The following is a 19780-nucleotide window of genomic DNA, read 5'->3' on the forward strand; positions in this document are numbered from 1 at the left end:
CCATATTGTCATTACAACACGTGCTTGATGCAGAGGAAGCAAGTATGGAGGCACGAACACTGTAAACATAAACTGGGAAACCAACCACATGTAACTAGAAAACCCATTACAGAGCTTTACAGATTCCTCACCCCATGTATAATGTGTGTAATGATACAGTCAGCCTTTGTTTTCTGACTTAAATATCCAGGCCAAGTCTCAATAATAAAAAATTGGCTAAAATGCCACCTTGTAGGAAGAACAACAGTAGTTTCAAATCAATACATATCTTCAAACCCATCTATTGCTCTGAGACCATCCATTGAGCTCCACTAGATGTCAGCGTTACAGAACCAGTTTGTTTCAGACTTCAAAGCACCAAGTCCACTTGGTTCACTTATTGTAGTTACCTTGTATGTGACACACAGCACATGTCAACTACACCAAGCATGGGTTTATGGAAGCAAAGTGAACCAAAAAGAACAGTCTGGTTTCATTCTCCCCCTCCCCTTGTTTACTTGTTTGGAACAGAGAACTTCAAACCAGTCTCATGATGCTGAATATGTTTCAAAATGAGATGGAAATCATCTGTTATTCTAATCAGTTTTCCTATTGCAGTGACATGAACTTTGCAATTCAGACCCAGCACCACGAGCTCTTTTTGGCAGGTACTGTAAGACCTTGAAGATAAAGCTCTTCATGTTAAATATGATGTAGTTGAGCCAGGTTGAAAACTGTTAAGGCACATACAAATTTTACCCTCTCATTTCCTGCAGTACTGTTACAATGGAGACAGCAGAGCTGCTGGGGCTTTTCATGGTATTGGACAAAAGGAATGAAGGAATACAAAATGCAGGAAAATACAGAAAATCAAGAACAAAAAACCCCACAACACATGGATACAACACACAGCACAACAGCAATGACCAAATCTCATTTTTTTGACCAACAAGGATTGACAATTGGGAAGTGCTCTTTGTTCTGCACTGTAAATCACAGAATCACAGAATGGTTTGTGTTGGAAGGGACCTTAAAGCTCATCCAGTTCCAACCCCTGCCATGGGCAGGGACACCTTCCACTAGAGCAGGCTGCTCCAAGCCCCATCCAACCTGGCCTTGAACACTGCCAGGGATGGGGCAGCCACAGCATCTCTGGGCACCCTGTGCCAGCAACTCAGCACTCTCCAATACCACACTTCAGTTAGATACACAGAGGTTTATCACTGCATTACCACAATACCTGAAATAAAAAGAGGATGTTTTCTCTTTCAACAAAACAAAGCTGCCAAGCGAATTGTTGTTGGAAAAATATGAGAGAAATAACAGGTAACTACAAAAATGATGAACTAGAGCAACATCTGAGAAGGAAAGAGTAGTTAAGGAACGTATGAAACCAAATGGCAACAGTTCTAGGCATTTATTCCAGTATCTTAGAAAAGAAAAGTAAAAAATATTCTTCATTGCATCACCATTTGAAAATAGAAAAACAAATGTTTAGATTCAGCCAAAAGATGTGAATGGTTCCCTTGGAATTCCCATTTTGAGCCTTGTTTATTCACAGTACAAACAAACCCCGCTGGTACATTTTTCCAGTCACAAGACGCGCAAGGAGCACCGACCAGATCCTTTTCTCCATGGAGCTGCTTTGCCCTGCAAAACCTCCCCAAAACTCCCTCCCAAACCTTTCAGTGCCATATGGAATTGCAGAGCAGAGTCAGCCCCAGTGCCCTGAGACCACCAGCAGCAGGCAGGGCAGAGCTTGCATTCCCATACACGTGCTCAGGGAAGAGAATACTCATCCATCACTTGAAATCCACCTTAAGGCAAACAGATACGGAGGTTTTTTTCCCTCTTGTTGAAAAGTTTTACTTTTCCAATAGCAAAACATGAATCAGACATTCAGGAAATGAATTAGTGTTTGGCATAAGGAATGCTTTAACCAAAAAAAAAAAAAAAAAGAGAAGAAATAAAAAGGTAAATCAATTATTTCACCTTTATCTACATTTTGTTAAAGCATTTTATGCGCTTTCAATAACAGATTGCAAGGGGGTTGGCAACTTCTTTTTCTTTTTTTTAATGAAAATCCAGACAGTGTTCTCTGTTTGCAATCAGAACCACAACCTTAGTGCAATATTATATTTATTTCTTACAGTAATTTTGGTTGCCATACAAGAGTATTAAGGATTGGGGAAAAGTGCAAGTTACAGGAGCTTGATTTGTTTAATCAGTCGAAATCAGAGGAATTAAAGCACAAAAATTACAGCAACATAGAGAACGTGAACACAAGTTGTTACACAAACTATAGCGAGAAACAGAGTAATATCTAGAAAAGAAAAGAAAAGATGTAATGGAAAAAATCATCAATATTTGTGGCTCATACACATAATCATCGCCAGATCAACTGGGTAATGCTCTTTAAGAACGGAGGAAAAAAAGCACTATTTTTCTTAACTTAAGTCCCACAAATAATTAACTTTTGTGATATGTAAATTCTGTAAATCAACAGTCACATCTAGTCATTTTATAATATATGAATTCAACTTAAAATGTTCTCAGACACCTAGGGCAAGGAGTCTGTGCAGTTATACACAATTTACATCTTGTAAGGTTTTGGTATTGTATACACAAATATTACAGAAACTAGGCATGTAAATGCAATTTATTTAAATTACAGTGTATAAACAAAAGTTGATCCTAAAACCCAGAATATCAGAATGTATTTCAGAGATCTCTAACAACTTGGTTTGCACTATAATAGTAGCATGAAAGAAATGGGTCTTCTCTCCTCCCCCCCAACATTTCCAGACTGGTGAAAATACTCGGAGGCAACGTCGTTATCTGTTACTATTGCTTTCTGGAGCAAGATCCTCGCACAGAGCTAGAGACCGATTCCTCTTGGCAGAGGGGTATTTTAGTGGGGAAATTAGGTCCACCCAGGTCTCCTCACCTTTACTTTGTAAGACACAAGGTAAAAAATAAACTATTTCATTAGCTCTTTAAACCTCTTTTCTACTAATGGTATATTGTACCTAGTCTTTCAGTACCTGAAAAGATCCACGAACAAGAAACACACCTGTGTAAGAAAGGGATTACTGTCACCTGTAATTTACCGTGTATGTCAGCACGTGTTCAACGTAAATTCAACAAGAACGTTGTGATTAAAAAGCAGCTTAAAAGTCAACTTCTACATCTGCTTTTACTACCGTATTTCCTAATGCATTTTCTGGCACACGTTACAGAGGTAAGATCAACTGTACCCAAAGAAACAAAAAAAGAAGAGAGCATGGCATTAGTGGTTTATTTACTGAATTCTGTCGTATCACCAAATGGAAGACAATGATGGCTAAATCACCATTTTTACACCTCTTAGAAAGGATTTGATGGCCTCAAGTTGCCTGTATCGCCTATCTGGATGACACTGCCGATTTCTACATCGCCTATGGAAAAACTCAGTACTCCTCAAAGGAAAACGCCTCAGCACTTGGTTTTTATTACAAGGTTACTTGGAACTTTCAAATACAAATATAGGAACAGGTCTTAAGTCAAAAGATCTTTGTTGTTCCGTAAAGGGGGCAGGAGGCTAAGTAAGTAAGTTGTATTTTATGAGTATCCAATGAATTGGTAACTGTTAACCACTTCTGAAGAAAGATTCATCCTCCTTTGTAGAAGTTCTAGCAAAGATAGAAAATATAACATAGCTCTGCTGGTTCAGATGCATCCAAATGAGGTTGATTTTTAAAAAGGTCAAGACTTTATCATTATTCCACAGAAATAGTAGTAAACCACAAAAGTTTTATTTTTTTAGTGTTTTTTTTTGTCTTTTTATGTTTTTTTTTTTTGTTTTTAACTTCCTAGCACAGAAGTGGCACAAAGGCTGCCAGTAGACCAGCCACTTATTTTCTTAAAATATTGTGCTTATAAACTATCTGTACAACTATTTAAACTTGCAGTAAAGAAAGATATTTAAAATGCTAAACTTTATGTACTCATACTAGGGCTGTTGCAGACCTAATTAGACACTTGTTTGTGAGCAAAAATAATCACAATAAAAAAATTAGAGATAGGCTGGACCATATCAAGGACCATATCAAGGAAAGAAAGTTCAGGTACCTTCCAAAATGTAAGAGAACCTGGAAGGATGGTAGGTAGGCAGTCTAGCTGTCCACACACAATTTACCCACCTTGAACGTCTTGAGTATTACGTTAATAAAGACCTACAAAACTCACAGCTATGAAGAGGTGTAAATTACAAGGGGAGCTCAAACATGCAGAGAGAGATTTGTTAACTTTAAAAAAAAAGGGAAATAAAAAGGAAAGTCAGACTTTTAACCAAATCTGTGTATTTCTCCCCTGCTGACTGAAGTCTCCTGGAAAGCCCTCGAGCTTTTTCCCCACCACCCCAGTCCACGCTGGGCCACAGGGTGCATGCATCAATCCTGTGACTGCACCAACAGCCATGCAAAGAAATGGCTGGAGCCCCTGAGGTGCTCAGCCTGCTCTCCTTGCCAAGAAGCCAATACCTGTTAACGGTGATAAAAATGAGAAGTTGGATGCCTACCCAACTCTCCTGGCCCCTCGGAACACACGCATGCCGAGATACTCTCTACTACTCTCCATCCTGGCATCACCTTCTTACCTTTTTTTGCTTTTCTAATGAGTTGAAACCTTCCCATTTCTGCTAACAGGCTGAAATCCCTCTCTTCACTTAAAACACTGGCAACCTTCCCACTGACTTCAATGGGAACATTCATCTATCTTCTTCTTCTTTCTTGGCCTGATGTTCAAACTAACTAAGCACTTACCACTCACTGAATTAACCAGCATCTCTTGGGGCTCGGCATATTTGAGTATCTGACTGTGAGGTCCAAAGATGCATCTGTACCAAACCCCAAATTTTTACTGGCTTGCAGAGTTCATATTGCAACTTAGCAGCAGTTTAGCTGGTTGAAAACTGGGGGTCTCAGGTTCAAACTAGCTTCATTTTGTTGTACCTCTAAGTGTGCATTCCTCCTTGGATTTTACGCAACGTCTGCATCGTCTTATAGGTCAAGTCAATGGAGCGTGTATTGAACTTGTTCTGCCACCTTGGAAGAGTGCTACGTATAACTGCAGAAATAAAGAAATACCAGGTAAAACAGAGCAAGGTTACCTTTGAACTAATTCCAGCAGAACAACCAGCTTCACTGCCAACAGGTCAGAGAGCTAAACTAGTAAAAAACAGTAATATGAACTCCAGCACCTGTCTTTGCCTCTGCTACCGATAAAAATGGGTCTGAATGGCAATGAAGCAATCTGTCCTCTTAAAATGAACTAAGGGCTGGGGAAGGAAGCCTGCTTGGAGACTGAATGTCAAGAAGAGAATATAGTGCTTTTCAGTACAAAAGTGAACTGCTTGCAATTCTAAATGGAAAGAAAAGCTGCATGTAATGATTCCAGCAGAAGGGCAGTATCAAGAGATAGGATTTTTGAAGTTAACAATTTTCTCTCTCTCTCTCTCTCGAATCTCCCCACAATTTTGAAATAAAATGGCCCCACTAGTGTAAAACATTTAATTTCTGCTTGGGCATGTAGCACACAGTCTGCATTACCTGAGTACCAGAAATTGAACTGTTTTCCCCCTCCCCCCCCCAATTTTGCTGGCACTCGCAGACAGACAAGGCATTTGGGGTATTTCAGTACCAGCCCATCTCTAGTTATCAACAGAAGTTTGTGAGGCAAAATAGCTATTCTTATCTGTCCAGCAGCTGTTTCAAAGCTCTTTCTATGTTCATTCTGTGCCCAACTCTAGTCACTCCAAGGTCTATCAGATCTTCCTTTTGTAGATTTGGTAAATGAGTGCCATCTATTTCATTGTCCATAAATGTTTCTTTATGTTCACCTAAGTTTAGACTTTCCAACCAATCTGCCACGTCTGGTTTAGTCCACAGGTGGACAGGCTTAGTTGTAAAAGGCTTATTTGAGATTGGCTGTTGTAATATTGAGGGAGAAGGAGACCTGCTGCGCCCTGTGGTCAAGCCAAATAAGTCCCCTGAAGGGGGCTGGCTGGGTAGGCTAAATACATCGGACAAAGTTGGAGAAGGAGATGAAGCTGAAGCAGAAGCAGTCAGAGGAGCAGGCATGATGTCTTTATTGATCTCTGTTGGTGAAACCACAGGGCTTGGAGCATGCCTTGCTCCTGAGGTCCTACTGTCATAGTCTGGGGACCTGCTCTGCAGTGTGATCGGCTGGCTGGTTCCAGGTCGGACAGTAAAAGTGATTGTTGTACTTCGTGTACCTGAGACAGTACTCATGACTTCCGTGCTCCTGAAATGGCAAACAGACATGGAGAGTTAGATACATCAGCCATCAGCTGAAGGGTTGTCCGTATCAACATGTGGTAAATAAGGGTTTGGAATGCTTCAATATTTCCATTTTTTAATGAGCACTATGAGGTTAAAAGTACTATGATGGTATCACTGAATCTTTTCCATAAAACAATCATCAATGGTAAGCCATAGTTAAAAACAAAACCTTTGCTCATGAGCAGTTCAGGAAAACACCTTCCAGAGCACATTCTTCCTTTTTAAGGCTGCACCAAATTAATTCATGGTTAAATGAGAAACACCAAGTGGAATAAGCACACAAGCACCTTGTGCTCCCCAAGAAGTGCCATCAGGAGTTGGTCTTCCCTTCGTTCCATGGAGGGGAGGGATCCTACAGTTCAGTTTTAACCTTCCAGTTTTACACACTGTTAGACAGCACAGCTAATAACAGTAGTATAGGATGCAATGGATCTTGGATCTCTGGACATCTACTCAGTGCATTTCATGTTATGTTTGTATTTTAGGGTATGTTTGTATTCCCATTTGTTCACAGAATGTGTTGCACAAGCTTTTCTTATTTCCTATTCTGTTCTGGTGGCCTTTTTGTGCTTTAAAAATGACACAGTCCTTCCAAGGTTCATAAAGGGCCTTCTGTGTCCGTTTCTTTCTATACAGAAATGGTACCTTGGCAGATCCACTACAAAACTTAAGGAGAAAAAATTCTTGTTCCTGTGCATGCCCAGAGGTGATGCGGTTGTGATGAGGTCGCTGGCACCTATCTCTTACCTAAAGGAAATTCTGGATTACAAACTAAGCAGGCGTGAAGCTTGCTAAGAGGTCAGCTCTGATGGGAGGCTCACAGGCTGGTGAAAGAGCAGATGACTCTGCTTTTGTGTAGTGGCTATAGAAAAAATTTAGAAGCAGAAGATCCAGGTTCAGGTTTGATCATAACGTAAAATGCTTAACCCCAGAGCCCTTACTTTTCATGAGAAAAGTCTTCCAGTCAGAGTGTGCACTTGAGGATCTTTCACAGAACCACTGTGTACCTTAAGTTCCACAGTTTTTCTCTTGTAAAATAGCCTGGCAACCAGGAAATCCTTCAGACAACGAATTTCAGACACTTCCAGACCAATGGAAGGATTTATTTATCCTTGAAGCAATGCCACAGACCAGAGGACAATCTGGATTGTTAGATTTCTAACCTAGACCCTGACTGAAGCCCTCAGTATCCAAATGCCAGATGGCCCACAGGTCTGACCTGTCATACCTGCATAAAACTGAAGATGACTTGAGTGCATGATGTCAGATACAGATGCTTTCATTAATAATGCAGCTTCACCACTGGGCAGAAAAGATCTTATGGAGCCAAAGAAGGAAGATTTAAAGTGCTGTTATGGAAGAAACTGCCATCTCTTCCTAACTCACTGCTTAAAGATTTTGTATTCATTGCCACCAAATCAAGTACCAGAACTGATCCATATAGCAGGGGTCAAAGCCCACATTTGTTCTCTCTGAGGCACGTCACTTCACTAGATCCACTTCATAAATGAGAGGCCCTCTTGTGCTGCTTTGCCCTAGGTAACTGTGATGGCTTTGCTCCTTCCTGCAGAGTAATGTGGCTGCTGGGGAGGAGGACGTGGGGTGTAGGATTAACCTGTCTCAGCGGGACTGCTCCCAGTGCAGTGTAATTGTGAACTCCACAGTAAGTGACTTGATTTTGGTCACCCACATCCTGAACAGAAGAGTGGTTAAAATTTCAATTAAAAAGATGGCAAATGGACTATTAATCCCCTTCTCTAGTATGAGCCTTCCTGCAGTCCTTGCTTTTACTGAACTGGAGACATTCTTCAGCGGTTCCTTGGTCTGCTGCTTGCTGTTGTGAGCCCTGTGAGCTACATACTCCCTGTATCACCTCTGGGGCTTTGGCACATAATTAACAAACCCAGACATCAGGTAACCTGCAGCACTTCAACACTGAGATTCAAAGCATGCTCGTATCACAGTGAGACTCACGCAAATAAAGCTCCAATACTGTGTTATTAAGAAAGCATTAAGAATAACTGTTTGGAGCATGTACATGTTATTCACATAAGCAATCCCACCAGTCTCCCACAGATTGTTCCATATATTTCAATGTGAACAGGGGGATCTTTTTGAGTGTTGAGAGATTGGTACTTCACTTAAAACACAGTAGGAATAATACTTGTAGCACTTATGTCTTTGCAATTCAACAAAGAAAGGAAACACTTGGCAAGGTTTTGAGTGTTTCTTGTGAGGTTTTGGGGGCTTAATGGCTCTCCTTGTCTTCCAGCACTGGAGCTAAGCATTCTTAGAAATAAAAAGTCTGTGGCAAGAAACTATTAAATTCTACTAAACAAGGGGAGCAAGTTATTTCTACCTACTTTAACTTAGCATTAGGAATCACACACACTTTATAAGGCATGATATGATTTTAAATCAACAAAAAACCTGCTCTGCTAAGGACTGGGATAATGCTGCCATAGTGACTGCAAGAAAAGCAGGATGAGTTTTGTATGAATGTGAAAATGATTCCCAATCTCCTTACCTGCAATTACCCTCTTACTTAACTTTCCTGTGTTACAAATACTAGAAATCATGCTTTTGTACTCACACTCATTGTGGCAATATCTTCTATTATGGCAGATGCTGAAAGATCATTTCTGTTACTTGACTGACAGCTCTAGGCAAAGTGTACACCTTCTGCTTTGTAACTCACTTTTGCTCCTCCTTCCCTCTATTGCTCCTTTCACAGACTCCCTGCCCATCCTTGTTCAGGAAATCACTGCCACTGTTCCTTTAAGGAAAGCATATTAAGCCACTAAACCAAAACACTCAAAAGGAAACTGCAGGCTCTTGTTTTAGGCATTCCTTGGACTACTGTTACCTAACCTCAGACCCATGGGCAGAAACAGTGGGTGAGCAAAGCAATACAACCAACCTTGTACTTTGCTTTCTGCCAGCCTGGATCAAAGCAATGGCTGTGCACAGTTACAAGCAACACTAAAAGATCTGTGGGCATCTTGCTTTTTCTAAGACATTGGTTCAGGGCTACTGACTGTTAAAAATATAGCTCTGGAGCACTGCTAAGAAAATGTTTTATTTTACTTGATTATGAGGTTTCAGTACCAGTCACAGTAGTACTGAAGCTATCATTTATACTAACCCTTTTATCACAGAATCATAGAATCACAGACTCGTTTGGGCTAGAAGGGAACTAAAGCTTATTAGCTCCATGCCTCTATCATGGGTAGAGACACCTTCCACTAGAGCAGGTTGCTCCAAGACCTGTCCAACCTGGCTTTGAACACTGTGAGGAAGGGGGCAGCCACAGCTTCTCTGGGCAGAAAGCTCAAAGCACTTTCTTAACATTAACAGACTTAATCCTATAGTAACACATTCTGCAAGAAAGTTATTAGCTCTACCACACACGTGGGCACACAAACAGGTCTGTGAGTCAGCACATGGCCCCACTGCTGCAACAGCAGTTTAGGACAAGTTTTAACCACAGCAGCTTAAGGTCCCTGCTGCCTCCAGAACTACTCAGCAACCTGCAAGGCTCCAGTTGCTGTGCTTCAGCTGTCTCTGCTCTCAGCTCTGCCTTCACACACAGACATGGCCCTCATGAAGGTCAGGTACAACTGCTGAAGCCCAGAGCTGCATTGCCAGGCTTTCAGTTTAAAGTCCTTAACTCCAAGACTAATTTTTCCCCTTTCTTTTTCCCTTCTTTCACCTGCCAAGTCAACTCCAGCATGTAACAGAGACCACTGTAATTGTAATCTGAGGGAAAAACACGCCTATTTGTGTAACTCCTGCGCATCCTAAATTGTAATTTATGACATCTCCAACACAATCTGTTATGCAGATACAGCCCTGAAACCATCGGCTGTCTTGCATGTTATGGCTGATTGGTTTCCTGGTCAGTAAGGAACAGGCACATTCCAGCTGGAAAGCAGGCATGGTTTTGCTGTATTGTGGCTTTTCCAGAGAAGTAAGAGCAATTTCTTAAGCCTTATTTGATCATCTGTTACACTAAACATATTAAATCCGTATTAAACCTGTCTAACCCCAAATTTCATTTTAGAAAGGTGAAAAGTCTGATAATTATTTTAAATAAGATTTACTCTGTTAGAATCAGCATATGGTAGCAATTTACAAACATTTGTTGCTGTAAGACTGCACTGTCTGCAATGCCCATTATGTTGCTTCACATTAAAATCACAATATATAATTCCTATGTCACAATGATGTGGCTTCTAAGTATAAAAGCCATCAAAATAGCTTCTATGCGAGAAATTCAGGATTCCAATTTACTGTTAAATTAGTATCAGAAGCGTATTGGTGAAAGATGGCTCACTGCAACCAAACAACCATTAAGCTCTCATGGGAGCTGTTTTGTCCTGTAACTTGCCAAAAGACTCACTGTTTCTTCCACTGTATTAGAGAAAAAAGTCTTAACAACCAAGAGAACCAATAAGTGAAGCAAGTCCCTATACAGAGGTACTGCAAGAAACATCTTACAGATTTTGAGAACACATCAACCCAAAACTTTGCCTTCATCTCTTACATTTTTACTTTATTTTTGGGCTGTCAAATGAAAATTGAACAGTAGGAAAGCAAGATAATAATTATCTGGTTTTGGGGAAGATAAAGAGCAAGGGATGATGTGATGACTGGCAGGATACAGAGCTTCTCATAATAGTGCTATTTTAGTGAGAAGAACTGAGAAATGGTTAGTGCCTGTGGCAGGTACTTCAGCAGGAGCGAAGAATAATCACTGAGGTCTGTGGGAGGCTGTTCAAGATCATCAGCTTCCATTCAAGTGGCAAAAATGTCTCGAAAGTGTCAGTAAGGAAATAGTTCTGATGGGGCAGAGGACAGGGAGATGGCCTCAGCCGTCTCTCCTTGGAGAGCTGCAGGAAAAATGGTCAAGGGAAGCTGAGAGGAGAAAGGGGGAAACCCCACCACTTCCAAGGATGAAAGACTGGACAGTGATAACTGCTGCAGATCTTAATTCTTTTGAGGGCTATTTTGTCTTTACTCTTCCCCTCACACAGGTATGTAAAACTGCTCTAAGCATCCCTCCCCACCCCTCTCACCTCTAAAAGTCCAGCAGAATTATGGCATACTTGAAAAATTACCCCCCTTATTTAGGTGCTCAGACAGAAGTTCAGGAATCTGGGCTTACGTGCTCATGTTTGTTTGAATACTTCTCTGATGAAAGCAGCTTTTAGTTCAGCTTGAGATGACATTCTATGTCTGGTTCTGGAATGGCTACCATTTCTGGATTAGGATGATCTAATCCACACTGCACTTTGTAACAAAGTCAACACCAAAATCACTAAAATGCAGTAACAATGAGTGAGCATTAAAAAGAAGCAGAATGTATATAACACAGAATACGCTATGCTTTATGGTCATCACTTACTTCATGGCACTTCAGCATGACCCTCTTCTGACAACAGCAGTCATGACAGCAAATAAAAATGACAAAATGGAATGACTGAAACACCGCAAAAAATTACTGACAAAGCAAGCAATCCTGTGAAAATGGCTGACAAACAGTTAGGAAATGAATCTAATGGGACAGCAGTAAACTGGAAAATCAAAGCTTGAGAATTATCCACACAAAATATGTATTTCATCATCTGTGAAACCCAGACACCCTTTACGATAAACCAAACGTAGAATCAGTCTCTACGCAGGACTCGCTGCTAAACTCATTAATGCCTTACCTGTTTGTGAAAAAAGGGGAACTTTTCCAGGTAGTCATAAAAAACCCCATCAGAGATGGACAAACCCCCTGGCCATAGAGAGTTTCACTGTTTAAACTTGTTATGCCAACATGGTCCAGGTTATTTTTCCTAGAGGACCCAATCCTGCACAATGAAACATCCTCCATAACCACCACATTCATAACAAGTATTCCCCACTTCCAGGAGTGATGCCTAAGCTGCCCCAGAGGCCACAGGGGCATTATACAAACACAGATGGAGAAACATAAGCACCGTTTGAAATAGAAATTGTTTCTCCCTATGGCAAAGCCATTGATCATTTTGGTGTGGGGATGGCAGCAGCGGCAGTTGCTGTTCATTAGCCCTTCTTAGCACACTGGAGCTGGAGGGAGGGATGTAGTTTCCACTGGGAGCTGTGGCTTTTCTCCTTCCCAGCCACTGGGTCTATTCTGCATTAATCAAGCTGACATTATTCAGTGGATCTCGCAGGCTTGCACTTGATCATTACGTTGCTAAGCGACTGCTGGGTTCACAGACAGAGCGAGCACTCCTCCCCTAACCTGATAAACACCCCTGCATTAGTCTTCTCCCCATTTCTTTTATCAGCTCCATATAAAAGTCAGTAGCCTCTCAAGTGAATTTATAGCACCGCTGTATTTATAGCACTGTGGTCGATACTATCATTACACGCTGACGGCAGAGCATCCCCTGCCAAGCTGCAGGGCTCTCCCAGGCTGGGTTTTCCCATCTCTGTACCTGTGCATATCCAAATTTGGAAAGGGAGTTGCAACCAGAGCTCATCACTGGGGCTATAGTTCTGGGTCAAATGAACCCTGAATCCAAACAGCCTCAACCTTTCCTGTAAGGAAGGATGGGCAAAAATGGAGGAAGTGGCGGTTGGATGTTGTGGCCTCATGACATGGACACAGCAGATAAAAACTCTATCGCCAGGCCTAATGACCAAAATTTCTTGAAGGAAATGATGGCCAAAATTGGGAGTGGGATCTGGAGCTCTGTTCCAGAATCTTCTGATCAAACCCTTTAATTATGCTTTTATTAGTACAAAGTAAGTAAGCATATCCTTTTGCTTCTTCCTCCTCTTCCTTCCCCTACCAGCCTCCTTTTTCCTATCCCACGGCTGGTCATTGCTGCTGAGCAGCAGATGGTTCCCAGCCAAACGTTTCCATGCTCTATTTAAAAATCTTGAAACTCAGTGTCTCCATAAGAACCACATAAAACTATAAATACACCGTGTAAAATTACTGCTAAAGCAATGTGCAGAGAAAGAAGCAAGTCTAGGGACGGTTTTTAATGTAATAATTGAGAGAGAAATGCTGCTCAGTACTGTAGAACTATCTCTTCCTAATCCTCATTTATCAAAAACATAGAGAGAAGGTATTTTTATGGGTTCCTGTAGCAAGCCATTACACAACTACCTACAATTTAATTCACCTCTGTGCTACCCTAACAGGGCAATCGCCGTGAGTGAACTACAATTAAATGTCTACTGGCTGTGCAAAAGTAACTCCTGTGATATCCTATAGTGATATTAGGATTCCTGTCACTTCATGTATGTCCCAAAGAGCAAATCTGTATTTGTAATTTCATTGCGCTGCTAGTGCTGGGCACATCATGCAAGCGAGCCTGTGAACAATGTTCCTATTTATAACACCTCCCGGTACTCCTTGGCTGAAGGATATGGACAGGCATACTCATTTATTAGCACTCTTCCTTTAGCAGAGCCAATGAGCTGTCCTTTAATTTAGCAGAATCCCTTCTTTCCCTGAGCTAAAACTCCTTACTCCCTTTCTAATGCTACCTAATGGTTATAAAAGAATCAAAAACCTCTAGGAATTATAGCTTAAAATTTAAATATTAGCTGTAATACTTGGAATTTTGGCAAGATGGCATTCCTTGGTCATAATATTTGACAGCTTTATGAGAAATGATGTCAGTTGTGCAACTGGGCTAGAAAGGCTGTAATTTATTTTACTTCTTAAAACATAAGGCAACAGTAAAAGGAGTAAAAAACCTCAACCTTTGTCTGGGAAGCATTTACCATGTATCCATCACTTTTCTGCAGGCACCTCTGAGAACAGAAGTGAAATGTAAAGAGGCAGTTCAGGGCATAAACATACAGAGCATACCAAAACGAAATCCGAGCGTTTTCTCCACCGTGACAAATTTTGCTATTAGCCTTTTGCTCCCTGTTTCACGCTCTTTATCAAGCTCAGAAGTCAATCCTCTCTCATCCACCCCTGGTGATGAACTGGTGAAGCTCAGAGAGAGGGGAAAGTGTCAGCCTTGCTCCAGGGGCAGGGAGGAGCTGGGCACAGGCTCAGCCAGCACCACCTTCCAAACCACCGCTGCTTCACACGCAGGACTGCTGATTCTACAAGTGAACTTCTCCATTTACATCTTTCTACATCACTCCTGTTAAGATGACAAGGAATTGCCTGCAGCACCTTTTAAAACACACTTTTGGTATCTGTGGAGAGTTGGCTCACTTCTGCTGTCTCTGATTTATTACTTAGCTTAAAAAAGAAATCCTGAGTAACCTTTGCCGATCATTTTAGTATCTTCAGTTCACCTCAACTGAAAAATAATGCAATCACATTAGTTTCAAAAACAGAAGGAACCAAAATACAGTCCTCTCACCTTCCATTCCCAATGGGAATACTGTGGAGGTGTCATTTTCTTCCAAAGTCAAAGGGCAGCCAAGAGTTTTGCTGCTTTAGCCACTGTCCACCTCTTTATTGCCTTATAGTCCTTTCACCACTGTTATACCTTGAGATCCTCTCTCTAGTTTGCAAAGATGCCTGTTTGGGTTTACTTTTCAGGAAAGAAGTAGGATTTCAGCCACACTGCAATAATGCTATGTGTGGTTTGGTTTCCAAACTGAGTATCTGTATTCCACAATGTAATTTGCCAGAGCTGAGTTATAAGAATTAAAAAAGCTAAGGGACAAAAAACCTACATAACTTTCTAACACTGCCCAACTCAGATGTTTCTCTAAAATGTAACAGTTTTTCTCCAATGAAGTGATGTAGTACCTTTTAAACAGTTTTGTTTTCAGCTTTCACACCTGTTCAAATGTCTTTTCATGAAAAAGATGTATCTCTGTTTGCTACTACTTTTCATTTTCCTCTCAGGAATGATAATACTTTGTCATATTCACAGTGCATGGTAGTTGCTAGCCTCAGTTATTTTCTAAGAAATAAGGATGACAAAGATCTCCTCTGTAACCTGTAAATAACTATCAGTTTAAATATAAAAGATGATATATAATGTTATACATAGAATCATAAAATAGTTAGGGTTGGAAAGGATCTTAAGATCGTCCAGTTCCAGCCCCCTGCCACAGGCAGGGACACCTTCCCCTAGACCATGTCGCTCAAGCCCTGTCCAACCTGGCCTTGAACACTGCCAGGGATGGAGCATTTACCAGTTCTTTGGGTAACCTGTTCCAGTGCCTCACCACCCACACAGTAAAAAACTTCTTCCTTTTATCTAACTTGAACATCCTCCGTTTCAGTTTAAACGCATCACCCCTTGTCCTATCTCTACAGTCCATATGAAGCTAGAGGCAACATGGATTAACACATGGCTTCATATGGCTTAACAAGAAACACAATCAACAGCTAGCAAAAATAGTACTCTTGAAGACATAAGACAAATAATATGAAAGGAAATGTCAGTCATCTGCAAGACAAGACTTATGTAAATTCCAGCTTAGTGCACCAGTATTGATTTTATGCTTGCCTGAGGTATTTTCAAATGTAGAGCTGTGCTAACTTTAAGGACTGTTTTCAGCCAGTCTATATTGTTTTTCTTATACAGTTTGCACTGTATTGTTTTTTCATGTATTAAGGCTTTTCTTGTACAGACAACTCAATTTTTACTCTATTTAATCAAGTGTCACTGGTAGGAATTCCAGAATTTCAAGATTTTTTTTCCATGTCTTCACTCTATAAACCAAATTATACATATCATATATATGTGTGTGTATAACCAAAATATCTCCCTGCCACCAGTTTGATGACTTCCATCTTCCAGGATGATATAACTACCTGATGCTGAAGCTTTTGATCACACTGATTTCTGAATGAGCAATCATTTGCAACTGACAGATCCACCCCTCTCCTAAACCCAAATTATCTTCATGCATGCAAAGAACAGTGGCTGAGTTAGCTCATATCCAGCAGAATAGCTGTAATAAAATTTACTTAAATGGTATCTTTTCTTTAAAAACAAAGTCAGCATTGTCTTTCTGCAAAGAACGTATTTCTATGGAGCAGTCTGGGACAAACAATGTGCAATACTTCAGCAAAAGGTACATTTAGGTGCTGTATGTAAGGCCAAACCACACCACAAAAGAAACACCTCAAGCTCTCAATAAAACTAACACAATTGCCTTTTCTTTTCTTTTTCTTCATAATCGTGGATGTTATGTCCATATCCCACACAAATGTGGCTACACAATTACTTACACATTTACCCAATGGTGTCTGACTACTGGAAGTCACTTATCACCTAAGTACCTTTCAGGAACCACTTATATGCAGATGTACTGCACTGCACTACTGGGGATGCCGCTGTTGGGAGAAATAAGCCACCTCCTTGAACCTGCAAACATCAGAGACTGTTCACTAACAAGCATGTGCAATAGAAAGTAGGAACTTAAAACCTGTAATACTAAGTGGTAGAGAAGATAAATTACTTTTTAGTAAGAACATGAGTAGTGCAAAGTGATTTCAAGGAGTGATTTTCTAAGACAGGTTTATACTTCATGCTAAAGTGGATTAGGAGAGGTATCAGCATGAATCAAATGACATGACACAGTTAATGTGGATTAAGCCAAGGCAAAACCACTTTTTTTACCTGTCTGAAGCCAAAATAATTTATGGCACTGATGAAAAATTAAATTATCACCACATTTTATGAGATTTTTTTTTTTTTTTAAAGAGAGAAAAATACTACTGAAAAATAAATCTAAGTAACTCACACCAAAACAACTGAAAGGTTTATGGAAACTGTCTTCGAAATTGGAGAAAACTGGGAAAGCTCCTGTCCCATGGTGTATATTACACAAATGTTGATAACATAGGAATGTAAAACTGTTTGTCACAGAATATTCATTAAGCAAACCTGTGCAATAGAGACTACATTCCTCTTTAATCAATGTGCTTCACAGGAGAAGTTAGTGAAGGGATGGAAAACATCCAGCCTTTATTAGAAATGATTTGGTTAATTACGTTTACCTTGTACTGAGACTTGCAGTTTTTGTTCCAGTAGGTGACTCCAATCCTTCCCCTGGCTTTGAGGATTTCTCTCTGTTCATTTGCTGCAGTATTGAGTTCAATTCACTAATAACATTAGCCTTTGGGCCTGAGAGAATTGGGCTTTTCACCTCCGTCATGTCACCCCATAGCTTAGATGTCCTTTGGGGAACAACTTTAGCCATATTGGGCTGAGCACTGATTGGAGGAGGGGGTGGAGCGGGAGGAGGGATAACAAAGCTGTCTACAGTTTCTTCAATTAGTGTATCCTTGTAAAGTGCATTGCTTTTGTTGATTATGGGCTTCATTTTTGGCTTAGGAGGTACTGGGGGTTTGTCCACCAGAAATGTTTGCCCATCTGCATAGACTGTACAAGTATCCACGTTCTCCCCACCTTCCGAGGACAAGGTAGAGATGCTGGACACCGTTGAGATAGTGCTGGTTGTCTCTAAGTGATGGTCACTACTACTCCGACTGTCTACTTCCTCAATCCCAGAGTCAGTGACGTTATCAAAGCTGTCAGGGGGTGGCAGAAAGGAGGCAGGCAAACAGTTTGAAAGAGCCACTTGCTTTTTACTGTCTATGGAATTTGTTGCCTGGCTGGGGGCAAATGGCGCAGGTGAAGGTGTGCCATTCTTTCTTTGCGTAACCATCTCTGTTAGAGCCGAACCGGGAGCCGCACGGTCGTCGGGGATATCAAAGCTGTTGGCAAACTCCAAGGGGGGTGGTAGTGGCTCAGTGAACATGAACTCTTCATCGATATCAATGGAAGCTAAGGGTGGTGGAGGGATGCGGAATGGCAGGATGACGGGGTCGTCCACAGAGCTCGCTGCTACGATGGTTTTGCAGGGAGATGCCGGTGGCTCAGCCTCAGCAGGCACAGTCAGCTCGCCTTCTGCTTCCTCACTCCCCTCTGGCCTCTCTGGTGGGGAGTTTTCAGGGTTGGATTCCACTTCAGTGCTCTTTTCCTCTTCATCTTCGGGCGCTTCATCTGACTTCGCTGTGTCCACAGTATGAACCATTAACAAGCCAGCTGACTTCTGCTGTGAAGTATCCACGATGTTTATTAACATGTTCTTCTTCTCCTCAGCTTTCTTGTCTTTCCCTGCATCTGTTTCATACTTGTTCTCGGTCTCCTGCCGTCTCAATGGGCCACGAGTGTTTTGCCTAGCGACAGGAGCAGTAACGGGAAAAGTTGTTTCCATATTGGGTCTCAGCTTTGTATCGATGTAAAGTGGTTTATTAAGGTCAGCTTTAACAGTGTCTCCTTTGCCTGGAATCTGCTGGGTTTGTTCTTTCATGGCTCTGTCCCTGGCAGAGAGAGCGAGGGCTAGTGGTGAGTTTGGATCTAATAGCTTTCCTGTGACTGGGTGAACGTAACTATCTGAGCTGGGTGCATTCGTGGACTTAGCTGCCACTGTACTGTTTTCAGTACCTTTTGTTTTGGACTGAGCATTTAATGTCCTTGAATCACTTTGATTGCTGGGTTCACTGCTATTAAAAAGATTTTCAGACTCTCTAAGAGCGGGAATTGGAGATGGTGACATAAGCTGTCTAAAACCATCCTCACTACTAAACATTGCTTCGTCAGTAAATTTAGATTGCCTCATACGTGGTGTTGGTGTTGTTAGTCCAACATCCTCATCTCCCAGGTCTGTGGAGAGGAAGGCTGGAGAATTACGCCTTGCTTCCAGCCTCTTCTCCCTGTCCCTCACTGCTCCAGCGATGGCTGCTGCAAATGGACTGCTGACACCTAAGCTATCATCAGGTCGAAGTTGCCCAGGTTGCTCTGAGGACTGAGGATCGATTTCCATGCTGCTCCCTTGGCTGCTTTTCCCACTGCTGCTGGTGGATGGCTCTTTCACAATAATTGTTGGGATTGGAATGGAGCAAGTCTTTTCTGGACTGTCTTCAACATTAGATTGTTTCACCAGCATCCCCTTCCGCCTCGCTGGTTTGGCCGGCACGTAAACTGCTTTGCTTGCAATCTTCCCAACCTCAGAATAGGGATTTTCTGGCATCTGACCCCTCTTGTTCCTGAAATTTGCCTGAGATGCAGCACTCCGATTGTACAGGTCTTCAGAGTCCAGAGAGTATCGGTCCAGTTCTCGTCTGAAATAGATCCCCTTGTCCCTTATCATTGTTCCCACACTCTCAGGCCTAACCAAAGTAATTTTTGCACCTGAATTCTGATTAAATGGAGGTTTAATAGTTCCATAGCTCCTTGATGTCAGGGATTTGGGGGAGTTGTACAGAGAGGGAGAAGGTGGTGGTGGTGAAGGAGGTAAGGACTGTGGTGGTGGTGGGATATCTTCAGAGGTGTCAGGCATTGAAAGACTTCTGGTAAACTTCAACATAGGAGGAGCCAAAAACTGCCGTTCTTCCTCTGTTATTCCTAAAAATCAGAAAGTATATTTAAAACACAGTCTTCCACTGGGATCCCTCACATTGTATTATTTCTGTATCC

General features: G+C 41.5%; 1 protein-coding gene across 6 annotated transcripts in view; it reads right to left on the reverse strand.

Annotated features, from left to right (window-relative positions):
• Nucleotides 1-2101: 2101 nt before the first annotated feature.
• Nucleotides 2102-19780, reverse strand: part of SHANK2 (SH3 and multiple ankyrin repeat domains 2) — a 358561-nt gene continuing 340882 nt past the window's right edge. For all 6 annotated transcript variants that reach the window (XM_062621925.1, XM_062621926.1, XM_062621924.1 and 3 more), the window contains 2 exons: nt 17296-19708; nt 2102-6282 (listed from right to left, as the gene is read on the reverse strand). In XM_062621925.1, the coding sequence (XP_062477909.1) occupies nt 5709-6282; nt 17296-19708 (2987 nt within the window). In that variant the 3' untranslated portion in view covers nt 2102-5708. The remainder of the gene's footprint in view (nt 6283-17295; nt 19709-19780) is intronic.

Source organism: Pezoporus occidentalis, unplaced genomic scaffold, assembly GCF_034315485.1.
Source record: "Pezoporus occidentalis ecotype Australia unplaced genomic scaffold, CSIRO_AGI_Poc_V1 ctg236, whole genome shotgun sequence".
NCBI classification, from domain to species: domain Eukaryota; kingdom Metazoa; phylum Chordata; class Aves; order Psittaciformes; family Psittacidae; genus Pezoporus; species Pezoporus occidentalis.